Genomic DNA, 18,665 nt, shown 5'->3' with positions numbered 1-18,665 from the left:
TTTATAATTAAAATCCAAGTAATTTTCTGGGATATTAAGGCAATAAAAGAAATTCTTAATTTTTTTAAATCTGAAAATTCTCCAATCTTCATATCATGAGAAATCTTGTCATTTAACTGGATGTGCTTGTGAGACTCACTGACATGGTATCTTTCATGAAAGGTCTAAAACATAGCTTTCTTTGCATGTGTACACACATTTTAATCAAAAAAGGAAAACTTACATGTGCCTTAGTAAAATACCACAGTACTCATTCTAGTTTCTTACTAGTAACTTAGAGATAGCAGCATTTATCATTTCACAAGCATGAAATTTCTTCTCTAAACTGAGGTCATTAAAGGGGACTGAAATCAAAAGATGATCTCTAAGCTTAGCTGTAAGATAAGATAAACAGATGCATGTTACTACACTTCGTTTTCTAACAGTGTAGTGAGTTTGAACTAGCCTTGAAAAATTGTTTCAAAAGTATACAATGTCACCCATCTAGAAGGATGATGAACCTCAAAATATATAAACCATATACCACATAAAGGAATGCTTTCCAGGAAAATGGTTACCAGTAGTGGGGGTTTTCTGTATTCATCTCTTAGTAGAATTTCATGAAGTTCTCTGAGTTTGTGCCCTTTTCATCTTCTAATGCTGTTGAAACTATTGTATAACTGATTGCACCTTCATAAGCTGTTTGATTAATCTTATTTCATTACAATTTAAAATGTTTAAACTTGGCTGTATCAAGGCCTGATGGTGCGTGCTGTGTACCATCACTGATTGCACTTGCAAGAAGAGCACTAATATGTGATGAACATGACATGCTAGGCAGAGGAGGTTTTTTTTAAAATTTTTTGTCCAAAAGTATTCAAGTTCTATCTCTTGTATATGGCATTTACTCTGTAAATAATTCTCTGTATTTCAAGTAAAATGGCCAGGGATTGAGTCTGATATTTGTATGTGCTCTTTTGTAACTGGAAGCAACCGAAGGTACTGCTTTTCTTAATCAGCATTTTCATGTGTTTTCTTCTCTTCAAGGTTATCACTGTTGTTTCTGCTATTAACATCTCTGATGGAAATTGGAATGGCACTTCCAGTCTGAGTCGTCTTGTCCATATTACATGGAGCAATGGTTGCCAGAGCCTACTTTAAAGAGAGGTTGGACTTCTATTTTCCACCACCAATTTTGAGGGAGAGCACCCGGTGCAGGGGATCTGGGAGATCTCCCACCCATTTCCCCTTCCACCGATCCACACAAGAGGACTTTTGGCTCGCCGCCATGCCGCATTGACATATACAAAAATCTCTGTCTTCTCCGGGATTCAAACCAGAGTCCTTCTGTACCGTGATAGGCTCCCCTGACCACTATATGTCAGGGTGACAGTCTGAGCTGTTTATATTTCTGTGCACTTAAGCTTGAATGTTTGCTTTCTTTGCTCCTGTTAATTTGGTTTTGCTCTTGCTTTTTCGAATGCAAAACTTTATTGACTTGTCTATGGCCACTGAAAGATGACAGTGCTATCAAAAATTGACAGAAAATATTTTATGCATTAATTTAGGCACATAATTATAGTAAATAGGAATTTGAACTAACTTGAGTGGCCTTTTTAAATACAACAGAATCAGCATGGAGTTTCTGAACATAAGACGGCCTGTCAACAGTAATTCCTAACTTCAGAGATAAGGACCACACTATTATACACATTGCGAAATTATCCTTTTTAAAAATATTGCCCAGTATATACTGAATAGAAATGGCTTCATTTTCTTGAATTTGGAAGTATTTCCTTCCTATCATATTGCAAATCTCTCATATTCCACAGTAGTCCTGTGCATTCATGGTGTTCTGTTTTCACTTTTTACCAGTATGAGTATAAAAGATATTGCAAATTTAATATTGGTTAGATACATGATGTGCAGAAATAAAGGACGGGTTAAAATTTTCATAATAGTCTAATATAAATATATATGTCATATAAAGTCTTCAATAGAGGATGTGATCACCCTTGATTTTGTGATATAGGATGTGCTCTGTTTATCCATAATCAGTATGAGATCATTGATGAGCTGTAGAGACATCAGCCGATTCCTTTTGTAGCATTCAGTTACAGATGTCTCGTAATTGGTGGTTACCAATGCACTGAAGTCTGACAAGCTGGTGAGGTATCATAGCTCATTCCACTTGTCATACCAATCGTAATTCTAGATTTGGTTGCTGGCAACATGCTTCCAGGCATCTCGATTTAAGCCTTCGATTTAGATACCAAGTAGACCAGTCGGGAAAAATCCACTGTACAGTGACATATAGCATTCCTATTCAAAAGCAGAAATTCAGAGCTTACAATACTTTTCAAAAAGATGCATAGGAGAAAGCAGTGGCTGAACCTTAGAAAATATGAAGCTCCATATCACTGCCAGTAGTATGCGCCCTCAAACATAAACTCTGCCGTCTTGAAAGCTGATGCCTTTCAATGATATTTAAGAGATGGCTGTTTCTTATTCTCTCTAAATATTTGGAATAGCTTGGGAAGCTAAATTAGTTCTCATCTGTAAAGAACAATTATTATTATTGCTGTGCTCCCAAGTCCTTATGTTCTTGACACCATCAGAAAATGCCATCGCTTCTGGGTAGGTGTCATTGGTACACATTGTACATCTGCGTACCCTACTGTAATGGTCCCCTGGAAATCTGATTATTCTTTGTGCCAGTACTGCATGTTTGTGCAACTGTTACATTAATTTCTCCACTTTGTCCTGAATTTTTTTACATCAGTCTAATTTAAAATACTTTGCTTTTGTAGTTTTCATACCTGTTGTAAATAAAATTTCATATTTTTTTTTTCATTAAAAAGTTGTTTTTAAACATATAAAATAAACCATTTCCTTTTGTATCCTAGCTTTGCCACCAATTTTAGTCCCACGAAATACGGGAGAAATACCTGCTCAACTACCCCCATTAGACGATTATATTAATTCAGTGCCTGAAAACACGGAGTTTCCTTCAGGACTTGAAAATCTTTCTTTGACAGGTATGTGTGACTTCTAGTATTAATTTATTTTATTGTAATTTTTTGATAAATTTATTGGAACATAGTGCAGATCAGAAATTTTCATTTTTATATTATGTAGTCTCTAACCAAAACAGAACTGAAGTTTTTGAACTTATAGTTTTTCTCAAAGAATTTTAAGTGTATTACAAAGTGAAAAATAAAATAAGGTACTAATGCAAACTGTCAGGAATTTGTTCTGTTTCAAATGTTATTTTTTAATGTGTTTAATTTCTAGATATTAATGTTTTTCAGTTCTGAAACCTAAGTCCTTTTAAGAAAATTCTCAAATTTCTGAGGTAATATAATATTTGATGTTTATATTATAGTTCGAGGTTTTATATGTCCTCTGTTTTCTCCTTTATTTTACAAAAAGTCTCATACCTTTTTCTGGTAAATCATTTTTAACATATTATATTCATTTTGGGGTTTTCACGCCTGTGATTGTTGAATCATTTGCTTTATACTGTGTGAGAGTGTTACAAAAGGAGAATATTACCCATTTTATGCTATAAAAAATACTTAGGGCTGTAACTGCCACAAAATGTGTGTTTTGGTCATATTAACTGAGCTGCTAGGCTAAAATGGAATTTATAAAGAATAACATGGAATTCTAATTCATTGAAACTTCTGAATGCTTGTGATTAGCAACTAGTTAGTGGTATTTTGTAGATTTCTGTAAAAGTACATAATGAAATTTAGCAGGAGCTTTAAAGTATTTTTTAAATTCTAAATTTTATTGATCAATAAATTTTGAATCCTAACGGTTCATCGAAAGTTCAGCATGAGAAGGATAATAGTCATTTCTGTGTTAAAACTTATATTACACATTTCATTAAAATGCATAATCTTATTTTTATGCATGAGGCAGATTAATTATTTGTTGCTTGCAAAAATGGAGCTTTTTGTAAAGTAATTAACTTTTGAATATTCATGCTATGAAAAGGTGGCAACAATTTGTTTCATCTTAATGGAATTTATTCATCAATAATTAAAGCTTTGTAGTGTTGTTATATTTGTTTCATTTAAATAGAACTTATTCTGCAATAATTAAAGCTTTGCAGTGTTGTTATAAACTTTTCTTTGGTCATAGCATGTCATTTTTCAGCATATATTGTGAATGAGAATTTACATATTGTTTGTGCATAAATACAAGGGGCTGCTGGTATTATCAGGAAAAAGTAATAAAACACAAATGAGGAAAGTCTTAAAAAACTACACATGAGTCTTTCCTTTTATTTTTTATGGTGCTTATTGTATTTTATTTCAATGGATTCTTTTGAGACAAAACAATGAGCAAATGCTTTGAATATTAAAACTGAAAATTGTAAATGTGTATTTTTACATTACTTTTACATTGTTATGTTTAGTTCACTAATATTTTATATGCGCAGATTGCAATTCAGATTATTCACTACTTGAAAGCAACTCCTTTCATAAATTATTTGAATTTAAACTAGTTTATAACTCTTCTTTGTATATACTAAGTCACTGTTTAATAATTTTTTACATACCTATAATTAATGAAGAAAAACTTTTGATTTATGTGTAACATACCTAAGAGTTAGATGTTATTGTCCTTAAGAAACACAAAAATAATTAGTATAGCAAATTTTTCGTTAATTTTTTCCTTCAATATATTTACATTCTGAATATTCATACTGAAGTTTATTATATCTAAGAAGAAAAGAGCATCTTTTATTATGTTGGATTCTGTATTGGTAATGGGTGCTGTGTATTTATATTTTTTATTGTTGAGTAACAGTCATGGTTAAGATTGATGTCATGTGACTGTTACAAGATGTATGATTGCAAGAATATGCCATGAGTTTTGGATCCTGCATTAAATTACGATACCTTCTGTTTGATTTTGCTTGTCGGTCTGCTGCTTGATGAATTGAGGTGATTTCAAGAGAAGGATTTGGTAGTATCTGAGATGTGGGTTCTGTTGGTTGTGCATTAGCACTGAAGGCGTAATGAGTACGTTTCCTCAAGCACAGAATTAAAGAATCATAAGTCAAAAGATTAACTACGAAATCTTTATTTAATAAAATAGGATAATTTTGCTTAACTTAAGCATAACAATAAAGTAATAATGTTCAAGGACATTAAAATTGAAGCATTCAAAAGAATAACTTACATAGAATCATCATCAGTACTAAATATCATCAGGCTTACCTATATTAGGCAATAAGAAAAATAAACAGGAACATACTTTGCCATCGTACCTGAAAGAGAAGAAAGTACTACTGGATTAGACCTTTGGCCAGGTACAAGTAGCTAGGGTGAAAAATCAAATATACTGCATTGCACACGAGCTTTACTTTCTCTCGCCAATATATACCTTGGCGCACGTTCGTTTCGTATGCCTTTCGAGTTTCATTGTGCAAAATACCTAAATTTATGCTAACATTGCCCCTGTTTTGCTAATGAAACTCATACCAATTGTAATTCATTCCTGCAAAACTGAAATTTAGCTTTAGGAATTGGTTTAGTCATAATATCAGCAACCATTTCCTCTGTTGAAAGATAAGCAAGTTTTACTATTCCTTTGTTATTCAAGTCGCGTATATGATGAACTTTTGTATCAATATGTTTAGTGCGTGAACTGAATTTTTCAGATTCTACAAGTCTTATAGTAGACTGATTATCTTCAAATACCTTTATCGGTAGAGTTTGGGGTAGATTGAAATCTTCTGTTAATTTTAATAGCCATAATAGTTCTTGCATAGCTTGCGATAGTGCAACATATTCAGCTTCTGCTGAGGATAAAGAAACACAAGTTTGTTTTCTTGAAAACCATGAAATACAGTTCCTTCCTAATAAAATAACACTTCCTGATGTAGATTTTCTATTTTCAATATCTTGTCCCCAATCAGCATCTGAATAAACTGTAATATTAGGTTCTTCACTCGACGAAATTTGTAAGGATAGGTTCTTTGTCGTGTTTAAGTATCTAATGGTTCTTTTAACAGCACTCCAGTCCTTTTGACATGGATTATTACACCTTCTGCTGAGTATGTGAGTTGAAGCTGTGATATCTGGTCTTGTGATAGACGATATATACAAAAGATTTCCAATAGCTTGGCGATATCATTTGAAGTTAAGAGATTTTCTTCCTTGTTTAGATTATAATAGTTCGTTTCCATTGGTGTGCTAGCGTGTTTCGCTTCTTCAAGTTGAAATTGCTTGACAAGTTGATTTATTTTATTTTTCTGTGATAAGAGATAACTTCCATCTTCCTTGTGATTTATTTCCATGCCTAAGAAATATTTAGCTTCACCAAGATGCGTTATTTGGTAACGTTTCTTTAAATCATTAATTGTTTGAAGAATTAGTCCTTCTTCTGTAGAACTTATTAGGATGTCATCAACATACACTATTAAATTAATTCTTTTATCACGAACCACTTTTGTGAAAAGACACGGATCTGCTTTGCTTTGACGGAATCCAAGATTCTTCAATGTATTTTCAATTTCTGCATTCCAGCACCTATCTGCTTGTTTGAGACCATAAATAGACTTCTGTAATTTACAAACTTTATGTTTTTCTTCCGGAACCACGAATCCTTCTGGTTGTTCCATATATATTTCTTCATTTAAGTTGCCATACAAAAAAGCTGTTTTAACATGTAGTTGATGTACCTTGGCATTATTATACGCTGCCCATGCTAAGAAAACTCTTATCGTAGTGTGTTTCACTACTGGTGAAAAAGTTTCGTCATAATCACTGCCGTATTTTTGAGTAAATCCTTTGGCTACTAAGCATGCTTTGTATTTTATATTTTTACCAGTTTCATCATATTTTGTCTTAAACACCCATTTGCTGCCTACTGCATGTTTTCCTGGTGGTAATTCTGTAAGTTTATAGGTTTCATTTTCTTTTAGAGAATGTATTTCTTCTTGCATAGCCTTGATCCAAGCTTCTTGTTCACGTTTTGGTAAGTTTAGAATTTCTTCAAAGCTTTCTGGATCTTTAATTTTAAGTAAGATTGATTCTTTGTCTTCTGCTTTATAAGAGAATCTTTCCGGTGGGACCCCTTTGGTTGATCTGCTAGAAACCCTTCTTTTTACATTTTCTTCACATTTAATTAACTCTTCAGAACTTTTTGAATCTTCTGTAAAATTATCGCCAAGAGATGTTTCTTCATTATTTTCTTCATCGTCTTGCGAGTTATTGAAGTGAATTAATTCTAAATCTTCAGCATTATTTTCTGCAAGTTTGTCAGGTAAAGACACGTTTTCTGAAAATTTAACAGTTCTACTTACTATTACTTTCCTTCCACCTACATAAATCCTGTATCCCTTACTTCGTAAATCGTATCCTACGAATATTCCTTCTTCAGCTCTGTTGTCGAATTTACGCCGTTTTTGTTTATTCACATAGTAAAATGCTTTACAGCCAAATACTCGTAAGTGACTTAAGTTTGGTTTTCTACCATTCCACAATTCATGTGGTGTTCTATCTGTGGCTTTAGTTGGTAACCTATTTTGAAGATATGCGGCAGTAGCAGCTGCTTCAGCCCAGAATCCTTTCGGTAATTTAGAGTTTATTAGCATAGCTTTTGCCATTTCTATTAAAGAGCGATTTTTCCTTTCTGCGATGCCGTTCTGTGCCGGACAATAAGGAACCAAAGTTTGGTGAAAAATGCCGAGTTTCTTTAAATAATTTTCAGTACTTTCGTTACAGTATTCTGTACAGTTGTCGGATCTGAGAACCTTTATTTTCTTTCTAAATTTATTTGTTGTCGATGCAACATACTGTTTAAGTTTGTCGAATACTTCATCTTTTGAAGTAATAAAATAAATTTGAGTATAACACAAATAGTCATCAATGAAAGTTACGAAATATCTTTTCCCTCCTAAGCTGTTGACTTCAATTGGCCCACACACATCTGTGTGCACTAAATCCAGTGGAATTTTAGATCTAAAACTAGTTTTGGGATAAGGTGTTTCAGTTAGTTTCGCTTTTACACAAGTAGAACATTCCACACTATGAGTGCATTTGCCAAGTTTAATGCCGTCTGCCAAATCATTTTTCTCAAGTGTTTTTATGGCATCTATATTTCTGTGGCCTAATCTTTGATGCCATTTTAGTATACAGTTCGTATTTGAACATGAAACATTATTAGCTAAGTATGCTTTCTCATCAATTGGGTTTACGATCAATTTATATAAACCTTGCTGAGCGTTGCCGTCGGCTACGAGTACATTGTTATACTTTATGTAACACTTATTATTATCAAATGTAACAATGCAACCTTTATTGGTAACAGATTGAACAGAAAGTAAATTACTATCTAAACCTGGTACATACAATACATTTTCCAATTTTATTTGTGTAACCTGACCCTTTAAGTTTTGAACTTCAAAATAGCCTTCACCAATACCATAAGAATTTAATTTAGCACCATTGGCTACAGTTACTATTTGTTTATTAGAGTCATTTAACTGAGAGAAAAAATTCTTATCACTCGTCATATGAGTTGAGGCTCCTGAGTCGATAACCCACTCTTGCGTTTGCATGTTTTCATGTTTATTTTCCACTTTTAGAACTTGATTAAACTGAATCTGCGAATTTTCAGTTTCAATACTTTTAAGATACTTATTTTCTTTAAGTTTTGTTATGTTTTCTACACTTTGTGTATTTGCTATTTGGCATGCATTACTTTTATAATTTTGAGAATAATTTCTTACTTTACTGTTATTTACATCTGTTTTCGGGGAAGTATTAGCGTTGAGTTTTAAATGAAAACAGTCATTTATCGTATGGTTATTTCTCTTACAATAATTACAATATTGTGCACTATACTTTGATTTATTTTCGCTTTTACTTTTTAAAGCAACTGAACCGTAGTTTTGTACTTTCTTAGTTTCCACACGTCTACAATACTCATCTATTAATTTGTTTTTAACATATTCTAGCGACAATTCAGCTTCCAATTTACTTTCTATTGCAGTTATTAAGGAGTTGTATCAATTTGGTAAAGAACATAGTAGTATTGCTATTAAGTTATTTTCTTTAATTTCTTCACCTATACTACGCAGCTTTTCAGCCAACTCTAGTACTCCTTTGATATGTTCCTGCATTTTAGAACTTTCATTATATCTAATGGAATATAGTTTTCTAAGAAGAAATAACTTATTTGTTAAAGTTACACGTTCATGGACACATTTTAACTTCTGCCAAACTTCTTTTGCAGATTTACTGTGCAATACATGGATAATTTGTGAATCCGAAATGTTTAGACATATTAAAGCTTTAGCTTTACGATCATTCTTTAACCAAGTATCAGTTTCCGGTTTTTCTTCGAATACAACATCATCTAAACCACCTTTTATTAGAAGTTGTTTTATTTTAAATTTCCGCACTGAATAATTTTCATCTGTTAATTTTTCTATACAAATTGATTCTTTCAGAATAGACATTATTACTTGTTACAATTATTCTTATAAACTTTGTAACTAGTTTTTTTTTTTTTTTTTTTTTTTTTCCAACAAAGAGTGTTAACACTTTATGCCCCTGGAATCTTACAACATTACAAAATTTCAATTTCTCAGTCTCATAATCTTTTGTTGGTTGTGCATTAGCACTGAAGGCGTAATGAGTACGTTTCCTCAAGCACAGAATTAAAGAATCATAAGTCAAAAGATTAACTACGAAATCTTTATTTAATAAAATAGGATAATTCTGCTTAACTTAAGCATAACAATAAAGTAATAATGTTCAAGGACATTAAAATTGAAGCATTCAAAAGAATAACTTACATAGAATCATCATCAGTACTAAATATCATCAGGCTTACCTATATTAGACAATAAGAAAAATAAACAGGAACATACTTTGCCATCGTACCTGAAAGAGAAGAAAGTACTACTGGATTAGACCTTTGGCCAGGTACAAGTAGCTAGAGTGAAAAATCAAATATACTGCATTGCACACGAGCTTTACTTTCTCTCGCCAATATATACCTTGGCGCACGTTCGTTTCGTATGCCTTTCGAGTTTCATTATGCAAAATACCTAAATTTATGCTAACAGGTTCATTAATTTTATCAGCATCTGAGTCTAGTTTTTTATAAGGTAGTAGGCATATCTGCTTGACTACAGTCTTTGTAGTCATGGTTAATATTAGATCAGTTTGTATGTTTAGCACCCTATATAAAAGACACCCATTTTCAAAATTACTTATAAAGTATATGAATAATGCCTTAAAGAGACGAACAAATTGTCTTCTTGATGTTTAATTTCTGGAGATAATTCTCAGATGCATATTGAAATAATGTATATGCATATAAATGTTATTTAAAAAAAAAATCTAGTAAAGAACTGTGTGTAGTAGGAAGGGATCTAAATTATACTGCTACTACGGTGCGAGGTCTTGTATAGAGCAGTGTGAGAAATGAGTGATTAGAGAAATGTGAAAGTGAATTATAATATTCTGAAACAACAAATTTATCTTTTTCTGTAGAGTATAGTAAGATGCCATTTTATGATAATCCACATTGTCATGAATACTAGTGAATACATAATATTCTGATGGATACTTGAAAAAGAATCAGTAATGTTTCAGTTTTACTTATTTTCATTAGTGAGTGGGCCAAAGATTTTAAATGCCGCTTTTGTATGCATAAGTTACCAATATTCAGATATGTTTTGTCCTTGTCAGATTTATATCAAGTTTATGCTTGGTATATAGATCATTGTATCTGTGGGATACATGAAACCAGGAAATTTGTAACAATATTGAGTGGCAGTGAGAATATAATGTGGAAGCTAGCTGCCTGACCTGAACAAAAATGAATGGATTGGCAAGAAATAAACAGTATCAGATAGTCTTCAGTGATAAGTACCATTCCAGAGGTTCCATCATAAGTTGAGGACCTATTTTATTCTTCATGTTCTTGGAAATATTTTTAATAAACAAAGTATTTGTATTAAGATAAAATGAGTTTAGAATGCATAAACATGCACAATATGTATAAATAATATATTTGTATAATGCAAATATTATAAATTCAATCGCCTTCTTTGAAGGAGCTCACCAGTGGCTGAGTAGTAACGTCGCTGGTAGTTGAGTCCGAGGTTCGAATCTCGCAAACAGGCTAGGTGCATGGGGGTTTTCCCCATGTGTAATATGTATACGAGCCAGTTTTCCCTAGAAAGTCCTCTGCAAAGGCATATCTCCTCTTAAGTAGATAGCTCTAGTGTGCTTTGCAATAATTAAATAAACCAAACCATCTTCCTTTGAAGGAGTTAACATGAGCAAAAACATATAATGATGTCTTTAATTAAAAAGAGCACGTGAATAATTGTTACTCATTTAGATGATCGATTGCAACTGGGAATAGTTTCATTAATTAGAAATTTAGTAATAATACTAATACAAAATACAAAATTGAGACAAGTCTGCCAACCAAGTAAGATGCTGAAAGCTCACTCCACCAAAAATAAAATTCCCTAAAATTCTTCCACAGATTAAAAGAGCAGCTTTATATGGATTGCAAAGCGAAACAGGGTTCTTCAGCAGTTACTCATGCCATTCGAGGATTGAATAAAAGTAGTACTTTACAACAAATAACAACTCTTCCAGGTGAATCGCAACTGTTGTGAACAGTAGGATCACATAGGAATGTCAGCAGATATTATTTCAAATAAAAGTAACTGGAGAGAAAAAATATTAGGAAGAATAATTAAATAAATATAATAGCATTGTGTTTTAGATTAACTTCATAATAGTGCATTCCAATGACCATTACCTGTTCAAAAAGGAACTGGAGTAGTGATTACTAGAAGTGGAATCATTTGTAATTTTACGTACTTGCTGCTCTGACGATAAGCCAGCAGCGGACAGTTTGAAATCCATGAAATTTTTACATACATAATATCAGAAAATAAATTAGTGATTAATAAAGAAGCGTGGCACTGCACGATTTCTATTTCAAATTCCATTTGTATTAAAAAATTAAACTATATTCAAAACAAGTCGCATTTCAGATGGCAAAGAATCGCAAGTAGCTCGCGAGCCGCAGTTTGGCCATGGCTGGTATATACCATGTAGTTGTTTATGTATTGGTACTGTTCTGTGCTTTCCTGCAATTATGTTTCTGAAATGTAGATTTTTAAAAAATTGTTTTTTACTTGTAATAAATCGGATTTTGTATTCTATTGTTGATCTGCATTTAAATAGTTTGAGAGCAATTGATGCTATGTTAGGTTTCAATAATTTTCCTTCAGTTGTAAAATCATATTAAGGCTGACTTAAAATTGTCTGAGTATATGGCTATATTTTTGTCAGTAGTAAAAATAAATACAGTAAGTGTGCTTTATTTTAGTCATATAACATAGACTTCCTATATTTACATAAACCGAAACCATGTTTTGTATTTTAACCCATTTTCTTGCCAGTCATGTACCTAACACATTGTCATGTAAAAGATTTACAAGAAAAAAAAAAAATGTTTGTGATGTTACAAAAAATTAAGTTCTATTATCTGACTGTTGTTCATTTATTATAGAATTTGAGAATTGTTCTCAGATAAGGCAAAAGCTTCCAGACACACCACCACCTGGCTATATGAGTGAAGACGGTGATAGCCAAGAGCAAAATGGCACTGAAAATATGGGTATGCATCTAATGTATTACTTCTTCTTCTTTTTTTTGGGGGGGGGTAGATTTAATTTAGATGATAGATAAGTTTATTATAGATGGATGATAGTAGATAAGATTTAAATCTGATGCAATTTAAATCTTTAGAAGGCTGTTCAAATGTATTAATATCAGGTTTTAACGAAAAATTCCCTCCACTGCAAATGTTGTCTGCACAAACAGTTCGTATTGCGGTATTTAATCATATTTTGTTAAACAACTTTTGGCATTTGAAAGGAAAAGATTTTCTTTACTCTGTTCTGAAATTTGTAAGAAAATATCATTATTATTAAGTACAATTTGTCTGAAATCAAACTATCACATTACTATATTAGAACCATCATTTACTTCCAGTTCTATTACAAGAAGTCATCTTCACAATGTCACCAAATCATGTGTACAGCTTTAGATACTAATGTATCATGTGACACTGCAGGTTTGGTATCAGAAATTCAAAATCAAGGACTACGACATTCAAAAAGCAGAGCGCTTTGCCTGCGAGAAATTGTGAAAGATCACTATGCAACCACTCGAGAGCATGCTAAGAAGTTAGATGTTAGAACCATGTTCATTAGTCGCTTTTTACATCATATAAACTTGATGTACAAGCTCAAATCCTGGCTGCTGCATAAGCTGACTCAAGCAGATTAGGACAGATGTGTTTGGGTCTGCACTAATCTGCTTGAATATCAACGCAAGGACAAAATTCTGGACCAGATCATCACTTGTGATGAAAAGTGGATTTTCTTCAACAACGCAGGCAGAAAACAAGTTGGTCTGTGTCCAGTGAACCTGTCGACAGTGTTGCAGAGCGCAATATGACAAACAAAAACATCATGCTTTGTATCTGGTGGGTTTTTCGCAGTTGCTGCATCATAAAGGTTGTTTTTCTAGTTTAAGAATAACTTTACACTACTAAATTTAAAAGAAAACAATTTATTATCCACTTTTTAAAGACTCTTTTCTAAACAATATCATTCTACAAACTATTTTCATTTCTACTGTTGCCACTTACAGCCTACATAAAGTTGTACAAAAGAAAAGATTATATAGGATTTGAAGAGGTTACAGATTGCCATAATATTATCCACAAAGAGTATCTGGAGAAATGTAAAACCCTCGACAATAACGTGTACAGTGAGATGGTAGTCCGTGTTGATGCTGGTATCGAGGAAAATCATCGAACTGGGTTCCGGAGCAAAATGGAAATGTTCCATCAAGCTGGATTCTGTACAGACTCGAATGTGATCTTTAGCCGCACCCATGATATAGCCCCGACATCGCTCCTTCGGACTTCTACCTCTTTTCACATCTGCTACTACATCTTGCTGGTGCTAACTTCCATTATGCACAGGACGTCGAAAATGAGGCTGATCTGTTTTTAGACTCACGGCCAGAAAGTTTGTGGGCTGAAGGCTTTGAAAAGCAACCAAAATGATAGCAGAAAATCATATATTTGTGTGATGCTTACTGCACACACTAAAGATACTGCTTTCATGTTTTTTCTATCTTAATTAGGAACTTTTTTGGCAGAAAACTTTTGTTACAATTAGATACGATGCATTGTTCCATTGAATTATGTATTTCAAGATAATAAATACTTTTACTTCTAAAACAGAAATTGCCGTAAACCTGCATTGCTAAAAGGAAACTTTAGTTTTAATAACTTAAAGTTAATGTTTTATAGTTTACTGAAATCTAAGTAAAGATATTTTCTGTCTCATTAAATATTTAATTTTATTTGTGTCTTTGCAAACAATATTAAAATTTATAAATTAGTTTTAATGATGTTTCTTAATGTTGAATCTGTATTTTATGCAGTGTTTAAATAATTTTGTGTACTTTTCAAATGTAATTATTTTTTGCTAATGCACTTGCTGATACTTTGGTTTAATGTATGCATTTGAATTAAATTTGTGATTTATGTAAAAATGTACCATGAGATTGTGGCTTGCTAAAGAATAGGAACTTCTTTGCAGGCTTCATTTTTTATAGTTATACAGTCATTAGTTTTTAATAGTGCCTCAAAACAATTAAAATATATATATATAATACCCTCAAGACTGCTATTAAAATTTGTTATTTCTTGCTTAATATTGTGGAAGAGTTTAGATATAAAGTGTTATCCATCAGAAAATGTATTATAACTTTTAATTTTTAATAATGACATTTTCTAACCATGCAGTTATATTTCAGTTAATAAACTTTAATCATTTTATATTCTGAAAGCACAAAAACATGTTTGTGCAGTAGAACTTTTAACTGATGGAACCTCATTTCACTAAATAGACTTATCTAGATTTATCTTTGCGTATCCAAAAATTATGATATTCCATGAAATAGACGTGAAGTGATTGCATGGTTTCTGATATGCAAATCGGAGCGTTGTGTCATATAGCATTGAATCAAGCACTTTATGCACATTGAATATCTTGCGAGTTTCTGCAATACAGCATTTGATTTTAGTGTGTAAGCTCTCAAAACGGTTTGTAATTGCTGCAGAGTTGGAAGAATCGGAAGTGAGTCATTGGCCGTTTAGAAAGAAGGTAGGCAATCATGGAAGCAGTGATATATGTGAATATTTTAACTCTCACTATGGAGTGAAAATAGTTTCAAAAATTTTCATTTCTGGAACTGTTGTAAGGAGGCCTTGGCAATGTTGTAAACAAATCATAACTGCTTCTGAAGATTAATATCTGGCAGTAATTGCCTAGCATTACAGGAAGTCTACTGCTCAGCAGATAAGTTCAGAGCTTTTGGCTGCTACTGGAACTATTGTTTTATGGCAAATTGTTTACAGAAAGCTACATGAAAAATGCCTTTGCGTGAGAAAGCTAAGGGTGTGTATTTCACCATTTTCCCACAACAAAAGAGGGATTGCTTTAATTGATGCAAAGAAATCAGAACTAAAGTGTTCCATTTTCTCTTTACCAATGAGTGGTCGTTTTAGTTTAACATCAGATTCTAAGCATGTTTACATGTGGAGGGAGTCAGGAATGCGAAATCTTCCTTCAAACATTGTGGAAGGTGAATGTTCAGTAAAGCAGGTGTGATCGTTATGGGGAGGAATATTGATTGATGGACATGTACTCTTGAAAATTTTCAACAGCAGATCTATGACAGGCCAAGGTATTGCAATGAGGAATCTCTAGAACCATAAGACTTTTCAGAGGTGTGTGGATCTAACTTCTTATTTATGGAGAATAATGCTCATCCTAATTGAGCAAACTTTGTTATCAAATTCCTTGAAAAAGAAGACATTCAGCTAATAACCCTGACTCACAAAATCTCCAAATTTTAACCTGATAAAAGAACTTGTGGGACTGCCTTGGAAAAGCATGTAGACATCCTTCTCCTTGCCCTGAAGATGCATTACTGGTAGAGTGGAATTTAATTTTCTGCATTGTGGCCAACAATATGATTGCTAATACTAAAACTTATTGTAATATATGCGTGCAAGTCAGGAGAGAACACATTCCATATAACTTCATAAGCTCTTAATTTTATTCTTTTTTTCCCTGAAGTCTCCTTGTCACATATTATTACTGTTTTTATTGTTTCTCGCTGTAGTTTTATATCAGCTGCAGTTATCGTAATTTTTTTCCTTTGTATTTATGTGTTATGATGTTACATGTCATTCCACATGAATTCATAAAATTAAAGTTCACAGGTTCTGAGAAATCCATATAAAATGCATGTAAAGATAATTTTTTGACATGAGTGTGTAATAGTAATTACTAATATATTAAATAAAAGTTATAGAGGGAGAGAACAGATCACTGCTTGCAAACCCTCAACTTATTTATATGAACTTAAAATCAAGAAATCTTTAAATAAAGAAAATGCGATTGCTTAGTAATAAAGGATGTTGCATCAAGATATGTATATTGAGAATGGCAGTGAAAAGAAATCTCTGTGAGAAGACCTTAGAGAGGTTTTAAATTGGTGTGTTCTAAAATTTAAGAAACCTTAAAAACTTTTCAGTTGGTCATATTTCTCAGATTATGGGATACATGGTGTTCTTTCATGTTTATGCTTGTAAGTTCCATAAGTATGTCAACTGCTTCAATATCTGTTGAATGAAATTCTGAATGTGTCTGCATAAATGCCTTAGATTTTCCTCTTTTTTTACTGAAAGTTATTAAGCTGATTGGCAGTAGAAACTCCCTCATTATGTCATCCAGAGGAGCTGTTGCTCAAAATTGGGATAGAGCTTATATTCCTCATTTGGTTTCACTCTAATTGAATCATGTAAATTCATTTTGTTCTATTTTTTCTGTTATAACCAATAAATATCTTAAAGCAGATTCATTTACACAAAGTAACAAACTTGTGTTTGGCATAGATTTTAGTCAAGGCTCTTGATGATTTCGAGAATAAAGGCATGTCCCTCTTCATCATTTGCTAAGAAGTCTGCGATGAAGGGAAGGCCACGGTTGTATTCATACCCAAAAGAAGTAAAGTAGCCGAGAAGGTAGAGCCATGCGTTTCAACTTATTTTCAAAATAAGTTGAAAAATTTAATGGAATTTTAAAAACATTAAGAAGGATTTGATTAGAATTAAAGTCATTAACTAAACAAGGTAAATCTTTGTGAATGTGAAAAGCTTTAAAGAAAATCCATTTCATCAATAGAAGAAGCTTTTGGGATACTTTTTGCAGACCCAAATTCAAAATTGTGATTAAAATTCCAACTATGATTACCTATTGAAGACTTGTTAATTTTGCCTTTTCTTACATAAGATTTGTGTTCCTTAATGGGAAACTTGAATGCCAGATTAAATTTTTTGATATGTCTTAAGCTACACTGACAAGATATTCTGTAAATTCACCCAATAATTAATGTCAAAATTGGAATCTTTAAGAATCAGACCATGGATTTTATTGGTAGGTGAGAAAATGGCCGAGTCCTGACTAAAACCTACTTTAAACAAGGCTGTTGCTTTGCCGAATTTTATGTTTTATTGGCACATTTCTCTCCTGTACAAATTAATTAATTTAAAATTTAGACGCATATTTTGCCAGTGCATACATGTACTGCTAATTTGTTTCAATGTATTTCCAGATGCTACTCTTATTTCATCACCAAGTCCTCCTCTTGGTAAGATTTTAGGTCTTTTACATGTTTTAATGTTTCACATTAAAATAAAAATGTCATTTTCTCCAATAATATGACATTATTGAATAATTTGAAAAATTTATTGTTGTTTTAATTTTGATTTAAGCATGAATGTATTTTTGTTTTTATTAAACTATTCGTTAATTGATTGTATTATTTTTCTGAAATGTAAGTCTTCATTATAGCTATTGTATAAGCTCACAACATTATCAAATTTTAGAGCTGGCAGAAAACGGTTACAGGCATTCATGCATAATACTTGTGTAAATTTAAATAGTTCTATGGTTAGCTGGTGAAAATAGTTTGTTTTATGCTCAATAGCTTAATTTAGCTTGGGTAGCAAAATATATATGAGGTACATCTAGATAATGCTCTGAAGATTTTTATCATCTGTATAATAGTTTCAGAATAAATTATAGAGCAAATGATGCTTTATTAGAATCTTATTTTGCATTTTAAAAGTTAAGCAAACAGTTAACAACAAAATTACCCATTTATTAAACTAAAAATTGCAAAATGCATTGTTTATTGTCTTAATTTTCCTGACAGCTCAAAATGCTTACTGCAGAGAAATGGGCAACAAAAACAAACTTTTTCGGAAATGTGACTAACCAAGGATTCTCGTACTGTTATTAAATGTTTTACAGACCATTCAAATTAGAGTAAAACTTGCCACCATTTGACACAGAAGAACTTATATATTCAAATCAGATCAAACCATCTAGTTTAGCTACTTGAGTTACTCTGAAATGGGTGCAAATATTAAATAATTAATTTTCCTGATTTTAGGATTACAGGATTGTGGCTTTTTTTTGCTATGTTTCATACAAGCTATTCAACTGAGAATAAAAGTTTTTCCCACAC

At 32.2% G+C, this 18,665-nt stretch overlaps 1 protein-coding gene across 7 annotated transcripts in view; it reads left to right on the top strand.

Moving 5' to 3' along the window:
• Smox (Smad on X protein) overlaps nt 1-18,665 on the top strand; it is a 192,402-nt gene that overhangs the window by 129,078 nt on the left and 44,659 nt on the right. For all 7 annotated transcript variants that reach the window (XM_035369412.2, XM_035369404.2, XM_035369386.2 and 4 more), the window contains exons 3-5: nt 2,886-3,017; nt 12,553-12,660; nt 17,748-17,783. In XM_035369412.2, the coding sequence (XP_035225303.1) occupies nt 2,886-3,017; nt 12,553-12,660; nt 17,748-17,783 (276 nt within the window). The remainder of the gene's footprint in view (nt 1-2,885; nt 3,018-12,552; nt 12,661-17,747; nt 17,784-18,665) is intronic.

The sequence above is a fragment of the Stegodyphus dumicola genome, chromosome X2 (assembly GCF_044657685.1).
Source record: "Stegodyphus dumicola isolate Sdum_Otavi_A_Nest chromosome X2, ASM4465768v1".
Taxonomy (NCBI): Eukaryota; Metazoa; Arthropoda; class Arachnida; order Araneae; family Eresidae; genus Stegodyphus; species Stegodyphus dumicola.
This window is presented reverse-complemented; position numbering and strand designations above follow the sequence as displayed.